The sequence below is a fragment of the Eimeria tenella genome, genomic scaffold, assembly GCF_000499545.2.
Source record: "Eimeria tenella Houghton genomic scaffold, Eth_scaff62, whole genome shotgun sequence".
Lineage (NCBI taxonomy): Eukaryota > Apicomplexa > Conoidasida > Eucoccidiorida > Eimeriidae > Eimeria > Eimeria tenella.
Window position 1 is genome coordinate 81626 of NW_013543428.1, and position 17170 is coordinate 98795.

Below are 17170 nucleotides of genomic sequence, written 5' to 3' on the forward strand. Positions count from 1 at the left end.
AGCAGCCATCAATTCCAGTCCCAACCACCCATGCTCGTCGTAGCATGTCTGTAGCTAGATGGCTTATATTTTGTGGACTCTTTATATTGAAAGAGCCCCGGTAGCTCCAGAAGAAAAGACTGTGTGTCGCTTTGCGACGTGGGGCTTCCCCCGACGCGTCCGAGCATTACTGAGGAGCTTGCTGCTGTTTACTTGCTTGACGGAGCGAGGTCCGTCCTCACGTCCAATCCTACAGATCCTCCTCCCTCCCACCAACGCAGCACTTCTAAGCCTTTTGGGGTAGGTGGAGTCAGGATACGTGGTGCAGCATTCCCTCCGGAGTTCCGTTAGACCCTCGGGGTCGAGCTTGGTGAAGAAACCTTCCTCAAGGTTCCAGAGGAGAGGGCTGTGACGACGATGATGGCCTCAATGAGTGCAGAAGAGCTGGCTGAACAGCCTTTCTCCTCACGCGTGTGGGCGAGCGTGGGCCGCGTCAGCAGCACGTACTTGAATAGATCCATTTTATATCTGAAGACTCGTTGGCTTGCATTTTTCGCATGTCTTGCTTTCTATATCGTTCGCGTGTATTTGTTAGCTGGATTTTTTGTAGTGAGCTACGGACTGGGCATATATCTGTTGAATCTCCTCATTGGCTTCATCTCGCCGCAGGTGGACCCGGAGACAGACGAATATGTTCTACCTGTCCGTGGAGGTGGTGGCGCGCAGGGTGATGCAGGGGAATTTCGCCCCTTCTTGCGCCAAGTCCCTGAGTTCAAAGCGTGGGTTTCGGGGATGCGAGCTTTGCTTATCGCTATCGGCATGACATTTTTCCAAGTCTTCGACTTGCCTGTCTTCTGGCCGATCCTGCTGATCTACTTCATACTCCTCTTTATTCTTACTATGAAGCAGCAAGTAAAGAGAATGATAAAATACAAGTACCTTCCTTTCTCGTGGGGCAAGCAAACCTACGGCGACATCACCCGCGGCGGCAACAGCGGCGGGCAGAACTACAGCCCTACCAAAGCATCTGCCACCTCTACAGCGACGGCCCCTTCCTACGTGTCTCATGAACACTTCGCAGCGACATACGTCCTTCGATGATTACAACATGGTGTCATGAACACTATTGTAAAGCGTAGAGGCTCTGCGACAAAATTACGTATCCCTTTGTGCATACAGCCGCTAGGGGAGTGTACGCAGATTAAAAGATGACCTTTTAGAGGCGTCCTTTGCAAGCAGACGCCTTGGTTCCTTTCATGCAGCATGCACCGCAGCGCCGCCGTCTGCCTCTCAGAGCGGCTGTCTTGCTAGGAGCGGACAAGGAAACGGGTGGATCATATGTTGCTTCTCTACTGAGGCCATGTGCATGAAGACCTTGTTTGGCGGGAGGGCGGCACGCAAGAGAAGCTAGCCCTCAGTCACACTACTCTGTCGCATCTGACAGACCTCAACAAACAAACTTTACCGATCACGGAGACTGCTGACAGCCAAAGAGTGTCCTCCAGGCAGCTCGTAGCCGTCACGTAGCTGCCTCGTCAACACTCATGCTGAAGTTGTGTCCAACGCCTTCTTGTCCTTAAAACTGAGGCCTTTGTTGAACACAACTACAAAACCGATACAGAAGGGAGAGTGTAACTAAACACAGTGGAAGTGTGTTGGGGACGGGCCTAGTCAGATGATACATGCGCACGATGGGGGCGAGAGAGTGCACGTACGAGCCTGCATATTAATTGTTGGGAACTGCTGTACTAAAGCATGCGTTTCCTCTGAATCACACATAGAAGTTCTGCGTACTAAACAGCTTGAAAGCAGCCACAAAAGACGCTGGCAGCCTGCTGGTCCACCTGCGCCCCAAGTGACTGCGCCGTCAGAACTCCGCGGGAACTGCTTAACCGTCTTTTCGAACCATGTTCCCTTAAGAGGTAGCCATCTTCGGACAGCTACAACACTTAGAAGCATCATTGGAGTCTACTGTTGAGTCCGAGGATACGGAAGTGCATCTGGTTGCCGTCATTGCTTCAAGCGTAAACTCGGTGGGGACCTGCCGGCAGCAGTGAACGGGAGCTCGCACTGAGCACGTGAGTATGCTGCAGATCTTTACCATGGGCGAAAGCACGCTGCAACCTCTACAGTTAAACAAGGTATGCCGCAAGGGGTGCCCTTTTGCAGTAGCTAACCTGGGGACTTTGCTAACCTGTTTGCGAGAGATTAAAAGAAGTAGGAACAGTCCCGACGCACCTTACGCGCTGTCTCAAAAACCGTGAGGAAACTTCGACTAATTGCTTGCACGCGTGACTCGAAAAACGAAAGAATAGATAGCACTCGGAGCACTTCAGAAATCTGTGAACAACACGAGGGGAACCGGTGTCCCCCATCAGCTATGATACAGCTGCTGGCAACCTAGCTGATACTATTGCGACTCTTCTTGAGTCCAAATAAACATTTTTGCTCCAGTTAGCAACAGGAGTCGTACAAGCTAGGTAAGCTGAGCCAGCGAAGTGCATGGGGCCACACATAAGCCCAGGAGCATGTGGACGTTGAAGTGCTCCTACATACATCGTAACGTCTGAACTTCTTTCGCAAAGAGTGTGATGCCGTTTTGGTAGGGAACTACAAGATGTCAGGCAGATGCCTCGGAAAACTGGCCCAATTAGGTAGGCGTCCAAATATAACACTGTGCTTGTAGAGACTCCTAGAAGAAATGGTCCACTAGAGGGAAAGCCAGACACGGCTGTGAGGAGGCCGGCCAAGGAACATTTAGTTTCCAGAACGCCGAGTTGGAAATGCGGACTTGGTCTAGAGCAGAGTACACCGTGCAGTCTTCGTTTTCCAAGGCTCAACACGGCGAAGATACGGTTTTCCGACTTTGTCGAGCTTAGCAATTCCCCAGGATAACGAGCACTGCAAGAAACCACGGTGCTGAAGTTGCGACCCCATGAAGTATTTCGACAGTTGCAGCGTATTTAGCGCATGAGCTTCTACATGCTGAGGCTTACTGATTAAATCAAGAGCTCTGTCGATTTTGCTTGGCTTTTGCATATGCACTCTCTATGCATCATGTTACTGTCTTACTGTGAGACACAGTACTGCTCAGAACAGCATGCGGCCCCAATAGAAAGGCTCCAAGCACTGCAAGAGCCTACGGTGTCAAGGATACGACCTCATGGAGTATTTCGGCAGCTGCAGCATATCGACCTGACAATGTGTGCCACTCCTGCACTTCTGAGAGTCCTTCTTCAAAAAACTAGAAATGCCCGTATATGCTACCAATAACAATTTAGGCCCACAAAGACAGGGAAAATGACGCTGGACATGCGTGGAGAAAAAGCCACTCGCCGGTATTGTCCCAGACAGCACGACCTGCATTGTAGGGTATGCCGAGCCTGTACAAACTACACTCGGGATATGCCAGACTTGTACGACTTAAATTCGGGACATTCCAGGCGTCTTGAAGACAACTTGTCTCGTTTTCCTTACAGTGTCATAGCTGCTGCCGTGCGGACATTTACAAGTGTACTGTGAACTGGAGTAGCCCGCATCGCTCGTAAAGTCGCGGTAAGTCTTCAGTGCGCTCTTAAAGTCGCGCACTAAAAACCTACCTATAAAGTCACACGTCTTGGCACCATATTGTAAGCTCTTTGAACTCACCTAATGGGAAGCCCTTCAAAATTTGGCAAGCGTGATGCGTCTCCAGTAAGCTTTGCTACGCATGGCGTTAATGAGTGCATTCCCGTGGACTCATGGATCCAGAGTAAGCGTACAACGAAGACTCTCTCCTGCACAAATATGATCCCACTTCCTAGTACCCCCGATCTGCTGCCGCTGCACAGGATGGGCTGCCGAAGGTGAAAAAACGCAATTGTCGGGAACGTCCCCCTTGCCGCTGCGGCAATGAGCTAGTAGCAAGCAACCAGCCTCATTGACTGGCGATCACATCGACGTCAAGATGGCGGGGCCATAGTTCAATATTCGCCGTTGCTTCCCTCCCATTTACAACCCTCTTACCTACTGAACGTGACGTTCCATAGCTGTTTTGCTCTCTCATGTGTACTGCTTTTCCCACTAACAACCCCCGCTCTGCTATCTACGGCGAAATCGGAAATGTGCTTCACAGTTTTCAACTCGCCCTACGGCAAGGCTTTCATCTCACAATATACCCAGCATCTGCCTCCCTGGACTTCACAGAAGGGAAGATTTTACACCCAAAAACGCATTCACAAGTGTGCGTCGGCTTGTAGAGCAACGCGAGGCGTTTCGCGCTGCGTCTGTTCTACGACATGCCACAACGCAGCAGCAGCACGACAAAGATCTGTTCTAGCTGCTGCCGCTGTTGCATCTTGTTATCGGGGGGCGTCGCTAAACGGGCAGAGGAAGACTGGCCACTGCTGCACGCGATTCCCCCAATACTTTAATGCTTATGCGCATTCCATGAACGGTGGCGAAATGCACGCACCGAATTGCATGAGGGCCAGCTGGGGCACTTTTACAAGCCGCATGCTTCACTAGGCAGCTGGTTGCATTCCCATCATGCACTGTCCCTTCTCAGGACTCCTGCTGGCATATGTAGAGCACCAAACTGGAAGAGACCCAAATGCGATAATGCATAACACAAAACTCAAGGACGATTTTGCTCAACGACAATAAAAGCAGTGGCAACTGTGGTCGGGTGATTTGGGATCACCTCTTATACAAGAACTGCAGCCTCTAGATCATACCTTGAACTTCTACAGCCACTATTTCGTCAATAATTAATTTAGCTATGATTCTGCGAATAATAAGCGTTTAGTCACAGCTGTGGTTCACTGCAGCCCGCATGCAACGGGCACGACCGACCCAGCTGCGGCTGGGCCCCTGTATCCATGTACCATGCAGCAAGTACTACTTTCCCTGCCAACAGATCTGAGAACAAGACTCTTAAGGAAAAGAGGAAAGTATGACAGGAGTGGCGGAAACACCATCGTCAACATCAAACGATAGTACCACGCATGCTCAGCTTGTCCACGCCACACGGCCAGCCTTCTACTGGTCACCGCATGAAGCCACTCTGTAGATACAGACCGAGAGAGGAGGATTACACTTTCTATTAAGCACTATTGCCATCCTTGTCTGCATCACATTCAACCCTCTGGTGCAGCAGGCGTTACTAATCAGTTCCTCACTGTCTTTCAATTTAGAGGGGGTCTCGTGCAGTTGCTGCTGTTTGTGCGTTTTCCACCTGAGGGATCCTTCGGTGAACAGGTTAAGGCGCTTTCCGCTGCGGTCTTCCCCCAGAATGGCTCCTGCAGTTGCGAGCAGTTGCAAGCGTTGAAGCAGCACTGGCGCGTCAGAAGAAGCAGACAATGCACTTAAAAATGACCGCGAGAACCTCCAGTCTTGCTGTGCTGTAGCGGCAGCAGCACGGCAGCAGCAGTTGCTGCAGCCGTGCGCGTTAGAAGCGGGCAGGCTCCTGTAGCCTTCAAGAGACAAGGACAGCGCGCACAGCGGTGTCACCATGCCAGTTTCAGGTACTGGCTTCTCGTTGGGGTCTGCTCCGGCAGACGGTGGGGCGAATGCGGGAGCAGACCCCCAGCGTGGGGCTCCTTGTGGTCTTGGGGTATCCCTTGCAAGGCACGTAAAGCGGAAGCTCGCGGGTCTTCTAGATGGCTGGCGCCGCGCAAAGAGTTTTCGACTGTTTCTCGAACCGGTTGATGTCGAGCAGATGGAGTGTCCTACATACTACGATATCATAAAATATCCAATGGACCTGCGCACTATGGAGGTATCGGCTGGCTACAAATCGTGAACAACAAGTTCAACAACTAGCCGACACTACCATATTTGGCCTTATTTGATTCTCTACATCTATGATTTTGACGCTGCAGGTTTTATGTGTGCGCGTTGGTTTGTCGGGTATGCAGGCAAAACTTGAGAGAGACGAATACAGAAGCGAGGAGGCTTTCATCTCTGACCTGCTGCTAATCTTCCGCAACTGCCGCACGTCAGCTAGTGCTACTTACGGCAGTCCTAAGTGTAGCTGAAGCTGCATATCTGCTTTCGGTTGCAGGGAGAGCTGCCGAAACTTTGGGAATTCCAAGATCCCTAGGGCTTTAATATAACACAGGGTTCTGAAGAGACCAGGCCCTTGACAAGCCTAGTGGTTTCGGTGCAATCTGTGTATGTGCAGATTCAACGATGGGTCAACACCAGCTGGGCAGTTTGTACTGCGTTTGTGCGCTGAGGCGGAGACACGGAGCCTTGAGGACCTCAAGAAGGCGTACAAGGATTCGAAGGTAGTCGCCCACTGGGAGTGATGCTGGAGCCTTGCTTCTGCTGTCTGTGCCAGCTGCACTATTCCTACTGTTAAATCGAATGGCGCTGCTGTATCTGGGTTTCCACTTAGACTCCTGCTGCTACTGCAATGGCTCTAGTCTTGGGGAGGGCTGTGAGCCGTTTTAAAACCTGGAATTATATTAACCGTGATACTGCACTTTTTGTTGCTGCTGGAACATGCCTGCGCAGCTGTGGGCGGCACTTGAGCAGCAGTTTTCGCACGGAAAGCAGAAGGCGGGGCCTCGGAACAAAAGTGGGGGATCATCGAAGCGCGCTGCTTCTGGGATATCGTCGGTACCCGATGTTTCGCTACCAGCAACGGGAGTTCTTGCCGCTGCAGCGGCGGCTCCGAATTGCTCAGGTGCTGCTGACTTCCAACACCAGCAGCTGAGCTCTGAGGGAGCGGGTGGCGACGTTGCGGGGGCTTCTCCAGCGGTTCCGTATGTAGGTGGACTCGCGTACATGAGAAATTCGACTGCACCGCAGGACGGTACTTCAGCTGCAGAGGGCACTTTGTCAAAAGGGGTCGAGGGATTCTGTGTTGCTCCTGAGAAGGCTTCAGAGGCCCCAGCTGCTTCTGTTCTTTCGGGTATCTCTCCTTCCAGAGAGCTGCTTACCCCTGCAGCGTCAGGGGCTCACATTGGTGCTGCGCATGCGTGGCCCGGAGATGTGGGGGGTCTGACAGGGCAAGGTGCGTTCTTAGCGTGCTATTTCGGCGGACTTTGGCTTTGGCGGTAGTCTGGGAAGACATTGTGGACCAGCGACTTAATAAGCATGCTCACTCTTCGCGAACTATTTATCCTGGTGCGGTTGCGCTTGCGTCCTTTATTCCTTTTTCTACTGCTGGTACTGCTGTGGTTGCACCTGAACCTGCAGGGACTATAGATGCGGACAACTCTTCGACGGGGAAAAGCTGGTACATCTACTGCAGAGACAATGTACGCTTTCTACCCCGCATCCGTGCAAGATTCTGGACTTCATTTGAGCATTTTGTTGTGCAGAGGCTTTTTATTGCTTGAAGGTCCAAGCGGCTCTAGAAGCATTAATACCTAGCGTGTCGTACTCCCGTTCTAATATCCCGCTCACGACGAACATCAGGCTGAACAGGCATAGCTGTTTTCCGTTTCCGTTTGTGCCTCTGTCCGCGTTGTTAGCCCTGGTTTCTTTATCTTTCCTTGCAGTGTGTCCACGTTTGCCAGCCGGCGCGTGGCATCTTTCTGTACTTCCTTTCATCTGGATACCTGCCCGTGCCAACTTGTATAGCCCTTCCTGTCGCCTTTGCTGTTGTTGCTAACGCATGCGTTGCTGCTTATGTTTGTTCGCGGTGTCTACATAAGTGCCTCTGCTGCTGCTGCTGCCGTGGGGTTACTTTGCAGATCCTGAGGCCCCTAAAGGGAGATCGTTACGCTTATCTCTTCCTCACTCCAGTTTTGGACAGCCCCGAGCTTCCTGACGCGGTCAAGACCTCGTATAAATCTGTCATTGCTAGGCCAATGGACTACGGCACCATCTGGGTATGCCACAGTTGCCGCGGCAACAGCAGATAGGTAGCAGCCCACAGGAAGCTTCCGCAGCAGCATGGAGATGGGAAAACGAAGCTTTTTGAAACACCAGAGATCTGGTGCAAATAAGTTTTGTCGTTCCCGTTGTCTTAAGATGGCTTTTCTTCCCACCACTGTACACTTCCCCCACCACTGTACACTTTGCAGACCAAACTGACTACCCGAGACTATCGCCATCCGGTGGAATTTTTTGAAGACATGTTCCTGGTACGCAGCAACAGCTTCAGTAGCATTAGCAAACGTAGCAGTTGCGGCGGAGAATACATATGGAGGGAAATGAAGAGCATGGTCGTCTGTAGGGGCCCTGAACAGTAGGGCAGACAAACGGTTCTCTTCTTGGCAGCCTCCACGACACTCTCGTTGCATTCTTCACATCACTTGCATTCGTCACATCACACTTGCCCCCAGTCCTCAGGTGTCGACGTTTTTGCGGTTGCTTTTATAACTGCAACAGGTGTACTCAAATTGCATGGCCTTCAATCCCCCGAACGACCAGCAGTGTGGTTGGTTGCATCGTGTGGCGGAGAAGAGCCGGGATAAGTTCATGGAGAGGTGAACCCTAGTTCAGCAATTCTTCGTTGCTTTTTTGCTGACGCTACGCATCATGCGTATGTGGCTCAGACGATTTCGGTGCTGCACGCTTTTTACTCAGATGGCGCCGATGGGTCGTCCGTATTTGGCGCGCCTTTGCTCAGCACAACGCAGCAGGGGCAGCAGCGGCGCCGCCTGTGCTACAGCATGCAGAGGCAGCAGCAGCCGCAGCAGCAGTAGAAGCAGAGCCATCCATCGCTGCAGCATTGTCAGCTGCCAGGGCTGAACTTCTGGAGAGGCGAAACCACCAATCAACAGCACTCTCTCCACCAAATCCACAAGAACTGCAACATCCTAACCTGCATCACCCACAACTGCAACACCACAAGATGCAACACCAGCAACGAGGCTCGGATGAGCCACATGACGCTGCAGCAATGGCAGCAAATGCAGCCACCGCCGCGAAGGATCCGAAGTACAGGCATGTGCACTTCCAGACATACTGCTTGATGATGCAGTTGTTGCAGGTGCCACTATTGGCGGTGTAGCATTTGGTGCTGTTGACGTCTCTGTAATGGAGTACTCGCTGCTATGTACGCTTGCAGAGCACTTGTCGTTGACCTTCTGGGTGAGGATGCGCTAGAAGATGCAAGCAATAGCTCTGTGGACAGGGGAGCAACTCAAGAAACACTGCAGCAACAGCTGCAACAGCTGCAACAGCAGCAGCAGCTTCTGCAGCACGAGCATTTGCAGCTGCAGCAGCAGCAACGCGAGATGCAGGAAAAAGAGCAGACGATGACGCGCGCATCTGGAGCAGGAGATGGGTCTCTTCACTCTGACGGCCCTGGCAGTGTTGGGCTCAGTGGCTCCACCAACTTGCACCAGCAGCAGGCAAATGATATGACGGGGGTTGTTCCTGAAACTTCTGTTTATCATGCGGCTGGTGATGTTGCTTTTCGGGGAGAGCTCGCAATCCAGCACAGTCACGTGAAGCAACTGGGTGGAGACGCAGGCCTGCCCACAGCAGACGCTGCAGCCGCAGCCACAGACAGCAAAAAACACAAGAGTAAGAAGCACAAGCATCAAAAATATTCACACCGAGGCAACCCTCAGCTGCAACAGCAGCAGAAGATTGCGGAGCTGCAGCATGAAGTTTCTGACGCCTACCAGTTTCCTGGCTCCGCTGAGCTGACAGCCATTCAGTCGGCTGATCCTCCCGCTATTCAGGCGAAGCTCACGACGGTAGCAGTGGTGGGAGAAACCGCGGCAGGCGCAAGCTCTGCGACAACTCTAGGTGGGACTCGAGGCATAGATGCTTCGTCGGTCGCGCTGAACAGTGCTGAGACCCCGCCTGGGCCGTCGGTAGCATCCGCTATTTCAGTAAATGCTTCCTCCCTGTATTCCGAAATTACAGCCCAACAAATAGCAGAAGCTGCACCAGCGGGAGATAATGCAGCGGTTTCAACAGGGGATACTGCGGGTGGCTCTCTTCTGCCCGTCCGCTCACTGGGAGACTCGCCTAGACTTTCTGACATCATTGAAGCCCCACCAGCAGAGATTTTAGAGGCAATGGGCATGAAGGATATGTCAGCTGCTCCGCCTTGTGCCGCTGCTGCTGCCCCTGCTCCTGTTTCTGCTCCTCCTGCGATTTCTGTTGCTGCTCCTTTGGCTGCTGATGATGTAACCCATGGGGCGCTTCCTCCGTCGGCCGCTCCTGCTGCTCCTGTGCCTCTGGGGCCTTGGCTGACAGGAATGGTAGTGCCGCAGTTGCCAACTAATTCAGACGGCGCTACAGTCGCAGCAGGAACAATAGCATGTGCAGGAGGTGCTGCGGGTGTGAGTCCCCTGCTACTGCCGCCGCCACTGGAAGGGGTGGTAAGCATGCACGACATGCAAAACGGAGCAGCTTTGCACCATCTTGAGCAGCAACAACAGCAACGAACCCGGGACGATTTGCTTCCAGCAAAGCTTCGCATAGTAGTAGAATCAACACGCAAGAAGGTTCCTCCTCCCAAGCTCCTCTTGCTACCCTGGAGGGGCAGGGGCCAGGGGCCAGTACCTCAGGGATATACGGTGAGTTGTGCTCCGTAAGACGCTTCCCACCTCTAAGTTAGGTGCAGAAGCACCAGCAAAACTGCAAGTACTTGCAGCTTCTGTCTACACCGCCGCTGTACTTCTCGCTCTCCACTGTGTCTCCTGCGCTGCTGACCTGCTCGCAGCATCGGCCGTCTAACTCCTACTCAGGTCTCTCAAGCGCCGCTGTTGCCACAGTACCGGCTGTGTCTACAGCAGCAGGGCCGACACGGGCGACAGATTCATCGGCTGCCAGCGTCAAGAGAGAAGCAACGCAAGGGGAATCTGCATCGACCGATACAAAAGTTGTATCAGCAGGAGCAGAGTTGTCTTGGCCAGCGGCGGCTATTTTCTGCGATACAGGCAGCATTAGCATGAAGCGGCGCCCGAAGCTGACACTGCGGCTCAGCAACTGTAGCAGAACTAGCAGGAAACGGCAAGCATTGGGGAGCAATGGTATTCTAGCCAAGGCTTTTTTCATGGAAGAAGGTGGCCAAAAGCCAGCGGAGACCCTTGAAGACGCTTCACCGGACAGCTTGGGAAAAGGTACAGCAACAGGCACAGCAATGTTCGTCACTGCAGGACATACGGGCGAGGAAGAAACGTCCGTGTGTAAGATCGCAGGAACACAGGCAGAGGCGACCCTTGCTGTAGCAGAATCAGCAGCAGCAGCAGCAGCAGCGGCTCAGGACAGCGCCGCATGCGTGTTGCAATTGATGTGTCGCGTGGGGCAGCTGCCTGAATGGCTGGAGGTGCACGAAGTCCTTACCGGGTAGGGCTTGGCTCCAGGTCTCCTATTGTCGCCCCTGGCGATGGAGCTTCACAACAGCTATTGCGTCGAAGCCTAGGGCTGTATGCTGCCTGGTGCAGGGACGGGCTTCTCACAGTTTGTCCTGTTTTGCTCAGACTGCAGGATTGTGGCTTCGCACGCCATACTCTAACCCGGTGCTGCAGAAACTGGGCTGCTGGCGAGAACAGGAGTAACAATAGCAGGACCCACAGCTACTCGAAGACTGAGTTGTGGCTGCAGCAACAAACTGTCCGTATCCAGCCCATGGGACCCTTGACAGAAATTTTAGGAGATGCCGCAGGCCGCAGTTGCCCTGTCTCCGTATCGGTGCTCCGTTTTGTCACACTCAGCAACTCTGCTGCTGCTGCCGTTATTCCCATACTGCTGCACCTGAGGCTTCATGAAGCAGATGCAGCAGCTGCAGTCCTAGCAACAAAGGGAGAATATCTTGTTGCACCATGCATCCAGCTAGCAGCAGCAGCGGCAGTAGCAGCAGGAGGTACAGGGGACCTGACAACACTTTCACCCACCCTTGGTACCGCTGCTTCGAATGATAGCGCGGAGTCAAATTCGCGTTGCTGCTGCTCTGACATTGACGGTTGGCAACAGAAAAGAGGGTCTTTGATTAGTGGACGCCGTCTTTTTAGCTTGGAGCGCCAGATCATCAGGTGCGCATTGGCGTTACTGTCTCTTCACTACGAGAAGACGTGTGCTGGAGCAGCGGGTGCCGCTTTTCCGTCTGCGTTGAGCCGAACACGCTTGCAAGTAGTTGTGTGGCACAGAATTTCTGTTTGCAGTGGATTTGGAGGCTCTGCTAAACTGATGACTGGCGCTGTTGCTGCGGCGGTTGTATGTCAGGAGCCTTCCAAGGCGCCTTATGGAGGAGCTGCAGCAGGAGAGGCAAAAGCATGAGTTACAGACAAGGCTTCTCTCTGGTGAACGATGGAGGCCGGGACTCAGGAGTTCCCTCGCACATGCGCTGGGGACAAGAGTTGTGGAGCTGTTGCTGCGAGCGGCTGTATCAGCGGATATACAGGCTAATTTCAACCACAGCGTCAGCAACGGCACTCACAAGAGCGGCAGAAATGAATGCCTGTCTGAAGAGCTCAAGTTCATTGAAGTACGCTACTGCTTTGGCTTCAGTCACCACGTCAGCACGTGCTCTCGACGCGAATCACGTGCTCTTGACGCGAATTCATTTGCAGAGGGGGTTGCTGCTGCAGCTGCACAAGCACACTGCTGCTGCCAACAGGCCCTGAGCTCAAAGCTCCATGTACCCATGGAATTTGTTGCTCCGGCTGCGTCTTCTGCTGCAGGACCTTAATCTGTGGGTAGCGGCCCTGCCCACTGAGCTGTTGATTCCTCTGCAGCAGCAGCATCATCAGCGGCAGCGCATGCTGCGGCTTCCTGCTTTCGATGTTCTTTTCTTACACGCGGAGCCTTTGGGTCTCGTTACTCTTTCGAGGCCCCTTGCCACTGGCAGCTGCAGGGCTTCTCGAATGGAAAGGGACGCCACTGCTGCTAGTGATTCTGTGAATAAGGTTGATGTTGGACACTGCCACAGCACAGACGGGTCTCACCCAGGGTTGAATCCCAGTGGGGGCATACGGCGTCTTAAAGTACAAGCGCACCAGAAAACAGCATGTTGGGACTTGCATGTCGACAAAACGTGTAGAAATCACGACAGTGACTGCTGTTGGTGCTGTTGCTTAATGAAGGATGCTGCAGTGCAGCGCAATGCTACGCCATTGCAAGTGGCGCTATGCTTAGGGTGAGCCTTCCCCACAGCTTACACACACAGTTCATTCTTCATGTGCTTAGCCCTGCTAGTTGGATCAGCAGTGTCTAGACGTGGGAGGGAAACATGTGCATGGCTTGTTGGGCACTTTGACAGACGAACTGCTGCCAGTTTGCTATTTGGTATATATTTTCGTTAAGTACGAATGCGCCCCTGTGGTTTAGGGGTGCACACTTGACTAAATTCCGCGTTGCTACATACTAATTTATGCGTAACCAAGGCATTACCAGGTTTTCGCAGGTTGATGCCCCGAGGAAACGTAGCGTTGCTGACTTAAGGCCTGCCGCCAGTAGGGACTAGGTTGCTACATCACATGACTACTACAGCGTGACTGAGAAATGTATCAAGAGCATAAATAGTAATTGGAAAAAACGTCATAAAATGCATGGGTCAAAGGCCGCTTAATTCGCCTACCAATCATAGGTTTGTTGGAGACAGCAGCGGTCCCTTGGAAAGACCACTAAGGGGTCCGTTTTGGGGCTGCGTTGTGGGCTAGTGCTGACCGCACAATGTCCTTCATTAATCTGTGCATAGGAAAGTGTGCCACAAAGGCAGCAGAGCACTTATTGCGAAAACCTGGAAGCGTTTAATGTTGAGTCAGGGACGTTTTCGCCAATATCGGGGCACGAACACTGCCGGAGCAGCTGCGGGGCATATTTCTCCACTAGAGCGTGCATGACAGAAGTGACAGGTGTCATAGCTGCTGCCACACGAAGAAGCTGGTAACGTGAGAACCGTGCCCAATATAACAGGAACACGGTCTACGTAGAGGACTTCAAGAAGGCGGTACTGTCGTGCGCTGGACCTGCCCAAACGATATAAGCGCGAACACGGACTGGAGGAATAAAGTATGGGACGCTCCAACCATTCTCCGCTACTAGGCGTGCAGTCCTTACTGAACAGCTTGCAGCTAATCGGTGGCAAGTGTTCCCCCACGGGTGACTGCAGAGACCGTTGCGAGAGGGAGAGATATGCATGCACCGAAACTTGTGGGGCACAACTTACCTGAACTGCCACTCCAGCTGTGCAGGGCCATAATGACAAAACAAGCCATAAAAATCACGGATCAGCAAGACTTGGCAGCATTGCAATGCTCATCGGAAGCCGCTGAGGAAGAGCGCCGGAGTTGACGGAGCAAGTTTGAGCTTTGGCTTGGTGGAGAACCTGAGGCGGTCAGCCCACTTCAGACAAACAAAGGTGACGGAGTACACCGCCCACCTATCGGCAACGCAGAAGGCATGGTGTGAGGCAGCCGGCACTTCGGAAAAGACTGTCTCTCACAGAAACTGAAAGCTCGCAAGTCGAACGGAACGTGCAAGAGCGCGGTCGTGAGAGCCACTGCGCTAGGGATTATGCCACTCCAATAGGGCCAAGGCAAACGTACAACGAAGGGCCCAGGGCCACTAATACGTTCGAATAGAGGGAACAGCAACGGTAGCAGCTAGACAGCAAAGCACAAACGTTGCGGGAGAGGAAGCGCTCAGGACGGCGACAAGGTAGAGAGCCGCTGTGTGCCGTCGCTACACGGCTGAATGCTATCAAACTCTTCTCCAGCTCGAAGCAGAGGCTCCTGCAGCAAACATGAGGGAATGCCATATGTGTACGGGCTACACACGTGCCCAGGACGTCTGTTGAAAGGGGGAAAATGAGCTTACTGGGTGAGGCTGCTGCTGGCGCTACTGTTAGCACGCAGAGCAAAAAAAGATGGGAAGGCGGGACGGCCGTATGAAGCTCCCTACAGTGTTGAACCGGAAGCCACGCCGCGTTGGTGGTTCGAGCTACTGCTCACGGACTCTTCACTGCATGCCGGCTGCTGGTTTCTGTGGAGGGCTAAGCAACCAGCAAATATATGTCTCTCAGATGCTTGGATACGAATGTAAAGCGCTTCTGGAGACTGCTGCGCCCTGAATTTTCGTAAACCCGCTTACAGTTTAGCGGCTGAGACTTTGAATATGTCCTCTAGAGAAGGGCCGCTGCTTCAGCGTCGCCAGTGGGAAGAAACAATATATCGGCCGACCGGTGATGCGGCTGTTCATGTAATAGGAAAGAGAATGTTGGTTTGGAAGCTTTGTAGTGAGACCTACACCTTATGATGTTGTCATAGGACTAGGCGGGGTAAGGAAGCAGAATGCTGCCAGACACTCTCAGTTCGCTATGTTACGAAGCTCCAGAAGAAACCCGTGGTGCGATATACCAATAAAAAGAAACAGAGGTGCAAAGAAGCAGGACGGATATCGGCAACAAGCGCTGGTGCGGACCGCAGATGAGCAAGTCCTTGAGATGGTGAGCTAACAGGCGCCTAACATGACTGGGACAAAGCAGGACCAACTCTCCCCAACTTTAAACGCTACGGCGCACCGTGCAATGCAGGGAGTCAAATGGCTTTACCAAGTGTAGGTAATCTGTCCATCGTTTGCTTACGAGGAGAGAGTCAAAGGCAGCTTTTATTTGCCTTAGCGGAGTAGTGGAGTATTGGACTCGAGGCCGTGCACACCAGCTCTTCATCCCCTATGGGCCTCCCCACGTGGAGAGACCGACGAGAAAGAGTCACTTAGCGCATTGCTGCGCTTGAAAACACGCAGTTTGGAGATTCCTAGAGGTTAGACGAACCGCAGAAGGTACCCTTGCAGACACTTGGTGTGCTCAGAGAACAGCAAGTATTGGTCCTAAACAATTTACCAGCAGGGCTGCCACTGAAGCACCCACATCACCATCCGATCCTACTGGTGTCAAACGAACTCCCGACCAACGCACTCATCATTGCCACTTGCCGGTTATGAGTGCTTCTACTACGGCATCTGTGGAGTCCTGAGTTCACTTCGCGCCTCTAAGTCACTCACTCAGAAGGTTATTGGACTCCTCCAGCCGTTGGTCATTCCGTCTGGCCGTTGAAGCCATGCCAGTAGACACCTAAAAAACTCAATTACGGTGCTCACGAATGCTCGACACAAAACGGCTCAATTGATTTTCACGAGGAAGACGGCAGCAGTAGCTGACGTTTGGCGAGGACGCATGCGGCACCGCCTTCCTCGTAGTAGGGCAGGGCTGTTCGGTAGATTCCAGTGAGCTAAGCTCAGCGCGGCTCGTAAATCTCTCTCCGACTGTCGCTGTAGTCGTGTTGCTACGATTCAGCATTGTCATTGTGAATATGTGTGTCTGCAAGCTTGCCCACCACGCAGCCTCCCAGAAGTCCTAGCAATTTTAGTATCTCCATATGATATGAACGTGCATAAGCAAGGATTACCCGAGCGCTCTCTGCACTCAGTCACAAGTTTGCCAGCCTCAATGCTGCTCTCTTGCAGCAGAACCACCACTTTCTGGAGCTTGTTTAGGCGAGACACACTTTCTTTTGTCCTACAAGCTAACTTCCTGCCGTGGGTTAGGCGTTTTAGTGTCTTTTGCCGAGGGCTGGGGCCAGCATCCGGTGCGTCGCCTCTCATGACTGAAGTTTCCATGATTCAGTGGGTTCGTGGAATTCTAGTGACAAGACGTGCAGTTCACGTTCACATTGCTGTTCACACTTACGTATACTGCAGCTCCACACGAATTCTCAAAGCACTAGATCAAGAAGTAAATCTGTTGCATATTGCGCAAACTTTGTTCATTGCGGCCACACACGCTCCATTCTTGACATAATTTATACTACATTCTCACACTAAGCGTGAGCACTTGAGTAGGTCGCCTCCGGTGACTGACAAGGTGCTTTGAAGCCTTTTTTTAAAAGTAAAAAGAGGCTCCTTATAAGTAAAAAGAAGCATCGAAGCGCCAACCATGTCACTCACCCAAGGTGACTCACTCAAGTGCCCACGAGCATGGATAATAGAGGTGAACATTGACAGCGGTTGCAACGGCATTAATAGCACTCCGCCAATTTTGGCGCTTATTATTGCTCAATGCCCAATAACTACTGGGAAGTAGTTACACGCAGATGCTCTGTCTGGGTTGCTGAGGCTGTAGCAACAATTTCAAACTTTTGGCTGCAGCTCAGTACTGTAACTGTGTTATCGAAATATAAGTTTTGAATTGGCCGCAGAGACGGTGAAAGCAGGGGCGGAAAGAAGCTTCTGAACAGGCGTGGGAGAACTGTATCATCGGCAGCAGACCTAGCAGTGGTAGCGTGTGGGGGTT

General features: G+C 52.5%; 2 protein-coding genes across 2 annotated transcripts; both read left to right on the top strand.

The window, feature by feature from the left end:
* Nucleotides 1-396: 396 nt before the first annotated feature.
* ETH_00000065 (RER1 protein, putative) lies at nucleotides 397-1080 on the top strand (the record flags this gene model as incomplete). The annotated part of the gene is made up of 1 exon (XM_013377772.1): nucleotides 397-1080. One exon carries the CDS (start codon nucleotides 397-399, stop codon nucleotides 1078-1080), a length of 684 nt encoding a protein of 227 aa, XP_013233226.1.
* Nucleotides 1081-5470: 4390 nt separating this feature from the next.
* On the top strand, nucleotides 5471-13019 carry ETH_00000070 (bromodomain-containing protein, putative; the record flags this gene model as incomplete). Its single annotated transcript, XM_013377773.1, has 14 exons — nucleotides 5471-5737; nucleotides 5877-5956; nucleotides 6143-6248; nucleotides 6478-6979; nucleotides 7165-7226; nucleotides 7665-7802; nucleotides 7998-8057; nucleotides 8305-8402; nucleotides 8503-8856; nucleotides 8987-10454; nucleotides 10601-11226; nucleotides 11361-11912; nucleotides 12103-12364; nucleotides 12561-13019. The coding sequence occupies 14 exons, from the start codon at nucleotides 5471-5473 to the stop codon at nucleotides 13017-13019; spliced, it is 5034 nt and encodes a 1677-aa protein (XP_013233227.1).
* Nucleotides 13020-17170: the final 4151 nt, after the last annotated feature.